General features: G+C 38.8%; 1 protein-coding gene across 4 annotated transcripts in view; it reads left to right on the top strand.

The window, feature by feature from the left end:
• gpd2 (glycerol-3-phosphate dehydrogenase 2 (mitochondrial)) overlaps positions 1-10000 on the top strand; it is a 54997-nt gene that overhangs the window by 31165 nt on the left and 13832 nt on the right. For 3 of the 4 annotated variants that reach the window (XM_083525327.1, XM_083525328.1, XM_083525326.1), the window contains exons 14-17: positions 486-598; positions 708-786; positions 1919-2017; positions 2608-2773. In XM_083525327.1, coding sequence (XP_083381453.1) covers positions 486-598; positions 708-786; positions 1919-2017; positions 2608-2733 — 417 coding nt within the window. In that variant the 3' untranslated portion in view covers positions 2734-2773. Of the gene's footprint in view, positions 1-485; positions 599-707; positions 787-1918; positions 2018-2607; positions 2983-3524; positions 4711-10000 lie in introns of those variants that run through there. The other variant, XR_014530816.1, reaches the window with a different exon arrangement.

Here is a 10000-nt window from a genome sequence, read left to right as displayed (position 1 = left end):
TGCAAAAATTCTGACAGAAGGACACTGAATAGAATTAAGTTTTAAAAGGTTTTATAATTACAGTATGACTTAACATGCATTATTAGTGCTTATAATGCTCTTATGAACAGAGGTAACGCATTATGTAACCTGACGTGATTATATTGTACACTGGTTATGCTGTACATATTGTTAATCGGGTCATATATAAGAATGCCTAATGCCAGACAGCGCATGATGTTACGTCTTTTCTATAATATGGTTACGATGCATTATAGACAATATATAATACATTTGAATTCATATGAATGAATTTGTAAGGTATTTTGTTGGTAATTTTTGCGCAGAGTAACAGGGCATTTTTGGAAAATGTGTGTGTGTGTGTGTGTGTGTGTGTGTGTGTGTGTGTGTGTGTGTGTGTGTGTGTGTGTGTTTGTGTGTGTGTGTGTGTGTGTTTGTGTGTGTGTGTGTGTTTGTGTGTGTGTGTGTGTTTGTGTGTGTTACAGGAGGAACTGGCGGCAGCTAAACAGTTTCTATACCAGGAGATGGGCTACAAAGCTCGCTCTGAGCAGCTGACCAAAACGACTGAGATCTCACTTTTGCCAGAGCAGGTGGCCAGGTACGCTCTGTGTGTGTGTGTGTGTGTGTGTGTGTGTGTGTGTGTGTGTGTGTGTGTGTGTGTGTGTGTGTGTGTTTTTACTGCACTAATTCTCTGTATTGATTTGCAGATACAAAAAGCGTTTCTACAAATTCGACAAAGAGAGCAAAGGCTTCATTACCACTTTGGATGTTCAGCATGTTCTGGAGGTGAGGAGCGCAAGAGCAACCTATTAAACCACAGCGCTGTTGAACTTCTCGATTGTGATTGGTCAGAAGGTGCTGGTTAGTTCTCCGTAGTTCTCTATAGTTCACCAGTTCTGACAGCAGTGGTAACAGTTTGTTGCTTGTTGACCAGGACAGAAAAATTGGCTGATATGTGAGGTTTATGGAAGGAGTCTCCAGTGCAAGGCGTGTTTTGTAGCAGTCGGATGAAAGTAAACAGGCTTCTGAACGTTTAAATATTTAGAGTAACTAGGAGATGAACTGATTACATCAACCCAAGCATCTTTATAGATTCTATATATAGAAATTCAAAAGTGAATGGGTATAAGGCATTATAAAGTAGCTCACAGTTTATAGCACTCAGAATACTTTATAATCTAAGACATAGGGCTCTATAAGCCAATATAAGCACTTATACATGCTTACAATTTTGACTTATTGTCATATCATTTATGTTTGACTTCATGACACCTGTAATAAACCCAGCCCTTTTAAACATTTTTATAATGCATTATAACTTAAAAAAGATGTTGATAAATGTCCTTTATCCCATAATGACTAGACATAATGCTTCATCGTCTTGACATACTTGTAATGCTGTGTTTATGTACTTTAAAGCAGTGCTCATAATACCTTATAATCTATGACGTAAACCTACATATACACTCATAGGTTAATAGAGCTAAATGGCCTTATAATGGTTTATAAGATTAGTTTATTCTGTAATGACACGACACTGGATCAGGCTTGGAAACGTATGTTATAATGCATTATAACTCGTCGTATATAGCTTTTATTGTATCTCCTGACCCCTCGTGTAAGCCTGTAATAAAGCTAATGGAATAACACTGAATAATAGAATAATAGGGTTTGAACTGATTACAACGACCCGAGCATAAAGGTCAAAGCAAGGTCAAAAGTCTGAAATGATGATTTATTATTAGTATTCCATTGTCATGGAACGTCCAAGTCACGGTTGCTATTAGAAACATCATTTGTTTGAATTCTTGCGGACGTATGAAGTTTTTTGATGAAAATCAGTCATTTTTGAAATTTTCCACGGTTATAAGAGAGTGTCTTTTCTCTTACGAATGCTGATTTCTCTTTTCTTTTCCAGAAACTGAGCATTCAGATCGACGAGAACGCCCTGCACGAGATCCTCAACGAGGTCGACCTGAACAAGAACGGACAGGTGGAGCTGGACGAGTTTCTGCAGGTACGCTGTCTCAGAGAGAGAGAGAGAGAGAGAGAGAGAGAGAGAGAGAGAGCAGTGGTTTGGCTTGACGTCGATGGTTCTCATCCTGATGGTTCCTGATGTTCCAGCTGCCGTATTTATAGCCCATCGAGCTTTCAAAGTGCCTCATTAACTGTCTTTTGTTCCACTTTTATTTAAGTTGCTCGATAGAAACTCCTGCTGAGTGAGACGAAGGTGTGGACGCTTAACTATTGCGTGTGCCACGTCCTCAACCTGAGTCCTGACAGGCCAGGCGTAATTAAAAGCCCCGAAATGTCCCGGCGGCAGTTAGCATAACGAGCGCGCGGTAAATTAGCGGCGAGGCATGTGGACTTCTTTTTTGTCGTCTTGTAACCAAGCATGAATTATATTAGGGGGTATAATTGATAGGAACTGTAGGACAGGTGTTAAAGTCACTGTCGCTTTTAATTCAGACTTAATGAGAGGCCACTGGTGGAGTGTGTGTGTGTGTGTGTGAGATAACGTTATGTCACATGACATAGTCCCAAAAAAAAAAAAAACTTTACTACTAACGATGCATCTCATTAAACCTGCTCTTCTCATTGGTTCAGCTCATGAGCGCCGTGCAGAGGGGACAGATCTCCGACAGCCGGTTGGCCATCCTCCTGAAGACGGCGGAGGAAGTGCTGGATTCCAGAGGACCCGTGTCTGTGGACCGCAGCGGTGGAGGAGTGTGAGAATTCGCAAACTTCAACCAGAAGCACAGATCTTTAAGAGGTGTCCACTGAATGTTATCAGATTTATTCAGGCATTTGTTTTTATTGCTATACAGAGAAAACAATATTTACTCAGAAACACATCACATCATCATCATCATCATCATCATCATCATCATCACGTCCTGACCAATCAGGATTATTTCCGTTAGCTACTTTTTACTAGTGCGATCCTCTGTATTAAATACGTCCCGTGCAGCTTCCTATTGGGTTCGTTTTTTTTTCATCAGGTGAACGCCGTTGTATTGATTTGCGTGATTTTTTATTTGTCGCGTTTAAAATTGTTTCCAACACGAGCGAAAAACGCAGCATTAACCTTCTCAAACAGTGGAAATTGTGTAATCGTGGCTTTATTTCCTATTTATTTTCTTTCTAATTAGTAGGTTGAGACTCGAAGCCGAACAACGACCTTTACAAAGTATTTATTTCGTAATTTTTTCCCTCAAAATGAACGATTTTACTTGACAAATGTGCAGTGATGTTTTTTCACAGGCATACAGACCACTCCAGTGATCAGATACTGTATATAAAATAACCTTCAACTTCAGTTCAGAAGTTTAAGTTACAGATCATCATGCAACTGCTTGGCTTTCTCGCAGATCATCGCCTCAGAAATGCTGTCGCTAGCTAACGGTTCTCGTTAATCCGGATGTACAGCATTTTCTCCACTTTTAGCAACACTTGCTGCTTACATGCTTCCTTATTGTTCACCGATGTCGAGACCGTCGTGTTTTGAATTCTGTACATAGCAGCGATTTGATTCGAACCGAACCCGTCATCTGTCATTTTACCAGCAGGGGGTGCTATAATTAGCTATAATACACATTTAGATAGTGTTAAAGTTTCGAAAATTGGAAAAGTCATATCTTGACAACAATAGAAGTCATTGCTCAGACCCCAAAACACTGGTGAATATATGTGTAAACTGTATATATGCAGACGTAAGTCACATGTACACCAGTGTGTGTGATGCACGAGGTGCCATAAGCGCTCATGTCTGTTGTCGTGTCCTATCACCTCTTCACTTGTGTACCATTTTTAGTAGGGTTAGTATGGTGCGCTTGCACAAGGACACCCCCGAACCGACCCCGTGTGCCGAGCTACTGTGACGTGATGCACCTGAATAAAACCAAAAGCTCCATTTCTTAGTGCTTGGACCCCGTAATCGGTTTCTAGCACTAATACTCGTGCTCGCCTGTAGTATTCACTTGTGATTTATTTGTTTTTGGCACTGCTTTATTATTTCTATTATTTCAATACGCACAATGTTTATGGATTCATTTAGTCAAAACAGAATCTTTATATCAGTTATGTGATTGTAATTGCTGGTTGTGTGATTTGATGTAATTTCAAGAGAATTGTGTTTTTTTTTAATTAATATTATTATTGTTTATATACGATTTGGTATCAAAAACGTTTTCAGACCAGCTGTGTTTAGAAACTTTATGTCTTTGTGCACACTGCATTATGAAGTCCGGTGCTCACTGTGACTGCGCGTGCAGCTTTGTGCGATCGTCAAAACTAATCTCGAAAACTTTTTGATACCAACTGTTGATTATTATTATAATGATGATTCTAGAGGTTCTACTGGATCCACAGTGTCCTACTGCCATCCTGATGATGAGCTTTAACAATTTATACGCAAATATGTCGCATGTGCCTTGTTGTCTATCGGGAGAGATGCTAAAAACGATAACACAATATTTATTCTACCTTTTTTATTTCTTCGTGTATAGAAACAGACACACTTTGTGTAAAGGTGTTTTTTTTTTTCCTCTGGATTAACATACAATAGAAACAGGAGTTAAGCTCCTATGGAAGGATGAAATTTCACTCCGTTCCTGACTGAAAGAGATGAAGAACTGTACAGTAAATGACTCAACACCTAAGAAATGCAATTACGCAATTAAACACAATTAAACATATCTGGTTGCAACATCTGGGGATCTGAGATCTTCCTTCTTCTAAATTCAGTCGTATTTCCAACATGCCAGCTGACACAGGTATGTCACGTATTCTCTCGCTCTTACCTGCACACACACACACACACACACACACACACACACACACACACACACACACACTAATTGACTTTAAATCCACCATCTAATTCTATTACACTCTCATTTTGCTGAGAATCTCAGATACATGGCCCGTCCACGCTGCTTTCGTTTTGAGGTGTCCCTTCATCTGCCTGTCCAATAATCCCTCTGTCAGATCGCTCCGCACTGAGGGATGAAGAAGTCCGCAGCGCTGCGATCAGATCCCCGGCACAAAGCAATTAATCCACCGGGGGAGACGCTAAAGATAATCCTCTGCCCTGTGAGCGCGCGGCTGCAAGAGTGCTCCATTATAATAACCATAATAACCTGCATAAGCCTTCACAGGGTCTGTGGGCCGAGGGCGAAAGAGTGGAGGTCAGACAGACGTACAGACAGACAGACAGACAGACAGACAGACAGACAGACAGACAGACAGACAGACAGACAGACAGACAGACAGACAGACAGATAGATAGATAGATAGATAGATAGATAGATAGATAGATAGCATCAAGACAAAACCCAAGAACCTTCATATAACACATTATAACACTTCTTCCTTGTGACTTCCGAACGTCCAACTTCAAAGCACTAATAAAGCAGGACAGAATTTATTAAGTTTATACTGCACTAAATAAATGTGCTGTTATAATGTCTAATAAACACATTATGAATTCATTAAATGGTTATGAATGTAGTCGTAGGTGGTTTTCTTTGTCCTTGACTGTTGGAGGTCAGACGGATTTCCCTCCCTGAAAACACAGCTTTGTGGGTAGTGAAGGAATTTGCTTTCTCGATTCCTCTCACAAACATCTCATCGCCGTCTAAAGGCCTCCTTTTGTTTCGGACGTTTTGGATGTTTTTTGCTTCCCACGTGCTCCGTCAGACAGCAGAGGGAAACTGTCACGATGATCCGAACCCACGTGAATGATTTGACATGACGTCCAGAGCTTCTGGAGCTCTTCAGGACATTTATAAGTGTGAAGTTTCTACTGTAGGATTCGTCCCATCGTTACACACGACACTGATCTCCCTCAACTTCTCTTTACGCCGTAATGTGACACAGGCACTCGCACATTATAACCTGGAATTGCTCAGTAAGGACAAAAGGAAGGAGTCTCCACTTTAAGATGTAAAGCTGTTCGTTTTCAGAAGATTGATGAGGAGATGAGCTTTTTTTTTTTAATTGCTGCTATAATTCCACATTTACTGCTCATTTGCCGTTAAAATAACCTTCACTCTTCTGGGAAGATGTTCCCCTGGAATTTCTTGGAGATTTGTGGAAATTCATTCAGCCCTTAGGGTGTTAGTAAAGTCAGGTACTGATGTATATGAGGTGTGAAGGCCTGGGGTCCAGTCAATCACATTTAATAGGGTTGGAGCAGATGATCTCCCAACAAATCCAACCCATGGAAAGCAGGTCTTCATGAAGCTGGCTTTGTGCACTGGGGCATCTTCATGCCGGATCAGGTTTGGGTCTCGTAGTTCAAACGAAGGCAAAGTTTCATGCTATACATGTGAGGTCAGAGTGCTACAGCAGACCACTCAAGATCTTCCACCATAAGTATCTTATGTAAGCAGATCTTCATGGGTTTGGAGCTGAGTTTGACTTGTCTCATGAGTTTTCAGGAAGTGGAAGCTCAGTGGTTAAGGCTCTGGGTTACTAATCAGAAGGTCGGGGGTTCAAGCCCTGGTATTGCCAATCAGGCACTCTTGGGGCCCTTGAGCAAGGCCCCTAACCCTCAGTGTTTTAAAGTACACACATGATGAAAACGAAAGCATATTTGTTTTTATGTAGCAAGAATTAAAATACATTGTGTAATAGAAATCGGAAAATAAACAAAGCTCCGCCTCCATACTGCTGTTGAATATTTCACTTTTTAGCATATCTGAGTTTTATTCTTTCATTATAACACTAAAGAGTATTAATAAACTATTAATGCTTTTTTTTTTTTTACTTCAATTGATTAGTTACATTCGTTCTTTCAGACGACCGAAGGAAAAACGATAGTGAGCTGAAAGTTCTTCACTGATTTCTGAAGTTCTACATGAAACCCTGTGAGCTCAGTAGAAGTGCAGTTGGATGGCAGGACGTGAGGATGAGGATGAGGTCGGTTCCGGGCGGGTCACAGTTCCTCGTGGCGCAGCGCTGACAGACTCGTCACTACCTGAACCGGGAAAAAAAATACATTAGTTCCCAATTAGAGATCATTCTGGTGGCAGTGTTAGAAGCAGGGTAGAAGCTCGAGTAAAGGTCATCAGCTGATTTGAGTGATGGTTTTACGTCCTCACCGCCTTATTTTCGCTGTTTTTAGGACGTCTTCGTCCCCTGGATCTAATAACTTGCCAAGAGAAGAACGGGACAGAGCTGGCTGATGTGTTCTCCAGCCACAGCAAGTGTCAAGAACGGATTAGGAAGCAAATCTGTGGACATCTAATCATACAATAGAATCAGACCACCTCCGAGAGCATGTATGGAGAAGGATTAGTGCAGGCGAAGAGCTGCAGCTACACTACAGTATGTGGACAAAAGTTGACTACAACCTGCAGGATGGGCATTAGATGGACGTTATATAGATGATCGCTCTCCAGAAAGTTTCCCAGATCTTCTGATTTGCTCGCTTGAGCAGCTCTGGGTTGTCCAAATAGAAGGTTGTTAGGTTACTTCCCAGCATCACCAAGGCACCACTGCTGTTCTTCTAGTTGAACCGCTTTTTAAAAATGTTTTCATCTTTTTTAACTGGAGATGTTCTGCACTTCTGGTGAGAAGAAGAACTCCCCTAGCTCTTCACCGAAAGCCGTTTCTCCTCCATGTCTTCTCTGTGTGATATTTACTAAATAAAAGGGAACAAACGACAATATCAGAACCGTGAGCGTGTGAGAGCGAGAGGAAGAGGAGGAGGAGGACAGGAGGAGGACAGGAGGAACCAAACACAAACCCCTGAACAAACACAACCACAACAACAACCACAAATATCACCAACATTATTACACACGATTCCACAAATGCCAGCAGGAATTTATCTTCACTGCAGAGGGAGAGGATGATGTCATCACGCTGACCTAATATTAGTTTAGTTCTTATTTTATTATTATATATTTATTTTAATACTAAATTGTACTCGATCATATTACAACATCAAATTCAAATATATATCGATTATAATTATTCAATATACTTTTGAATATTTTTGTTTTATGATGTTATAAAAACATTTTTTTTTGTTTAAATAAATATACAAATTTCATTTATTTAATTTACTACACATTTTATTACAGTATAATAAAAAATATATATTTTATTTTATATATATATATATATATATATATATATATATATATATATATATATATATATATATATATATACATTTAACTGATCTGTTTTAAAGTGAATATTTTTAATTATTTAGGCATAAAAAACGTTTATTTTAGGGAAGAAAATCTAAAAAATAAAATCTGCTAAAAAAAAATAATTTGTGGAAAATAAAAGCATCTTATATTTGTTAATAATTTTTGCGTAAATTCTTTAGTTTATTTTACAAATAAAAATCTTTTTTTTAATATTTCCTAATTGTATTTATTGTGAGTTTATGTTATATATATATTTATTTATTTATTTATTTTAATTTTATTATAAAAAAAAATTTTTTGTAAAAAAAAAAAAAAAAAGGCCTGAAAAAAACATTTGTGAATTCGATTATATTTTAAAAGCGTTATTATCTAAAAAAAAAAAAACAACAAAACACAATAGGTCACCAAAAAGAAAACGTAAAAAAAAATCTGATGTTTGAGATGTAATGGGTGTGTATGTAAGACCTGAACGTTCACGCCTGCTATTAATAGTGTGTTTTATTAACGTCCTGAGAAGAAAAGAGTGGTGCAACTCGGCGCCGCTATTGTGAGCGTCTGTATTTCATACAAGTGTTGGGCTCCTGGTTATTTTTGCACCATCATCATCATCATCATTAGTAGTAGTAACTATAATGCAGGAGCCTGAGATATTGCTCTTAGGAGTGCTGAGGGAGAAGAATGAGGTCTGGACCGGAAGCTCCTGAATCAACAAGGCAACAAGACGCTGACGTCAGCGGGACTGGAATGGCCGCGGGCTGAGGAGGAAGTGGAGGAAGACCTTACAAAGTGAAAGTCTAAGGATTTACTCGGTGGAGAGATTTGTAGGACGTATCTAAACAATGTGCCAGACCTCGTTCTATATCATGTGTTAGAATTTGCAGGACTAAATACACTGGAGACCCAAAGCCCATTCCCCTGTGCACAAATCCAGCTCCATGAAGATCTGCTTTACATGGGTTTTTATTGGGTGCAAGATCTCCTGCCATAGAGCTACTAAACACCTCCATCAGTATCTGACTTTATTAACATCCTTGTGACTGAATGAATCTCACACAAATCTCCACACAATTTAGTGGAACATCTTCCCAGAAGAGTGGAGCTCATTCTAGGAGCAAATGGAGACTCAATGTGGAATGTTCAAAAAGAAGCACATAGCAATCTTATGGTCAGGTGTCCACAAACTTTTGTCCATACAGTGTATAGGATCGAGTGCACGGCTCTACATTGTGAAGAATGGAGACGTTCTCCTCAGATGGATACCGTGGATTCTGCACAACTGGGGTCATTAAGACTTCCTGTGAGTAATTGTGGAGGGTTGAATAAAAATCTCAGTCCTATTCGCCCTGCTCAAACACACACACACACACACACACACACACACACATTTGCAGAGGGCACTGGTGTGTGTCAGGTGCTTCTAATTGCTTGGGAGCAGGTCTTAATTTAACAGGCGGGACAGAGGTCATTATCATGCGAGCTGCAGCCATCCGGGACGTTCACACTGCTATCACAGGCCTCCTCATAAACCAGGCTTTAATTAGTCTTAATTAGAATTAGCCGAAATCATCAGGGAACGCCGGGAAAAGCACTCACCGTGCTGATAATAATAATAATAATAATAATAATAATAATAATAATAATAATAATAATAATAATAATAATAATAATAATAATGATTATATAAAATAATAATAATAATAATATAATAATGATAATTATAATAATAATAATAATAATAATAATAATAATAATAATAATAATATAATAATAATAATAATAATAATGATTATATAAAATAATAATAATATAATAATGATAATGATAATAATAAT

This window comes from Silurus aristotelis (genome assembly GCF_946808225.1).
Source record: "Silurus aristotelis genome assembly, chromosome: 2".
Classification (NCBI taxonomy): Eukaryota; Metazoa; Chordata; class Actinopteri; order Siluriformes; family Siluridae; genus Silurus; species Silurus aristotelis.
The sequence above is the reverse complement of the archived record's forward strand: the minus strand, read 5'-3'. Positions and strand labels throughout refer to the sequence as shown.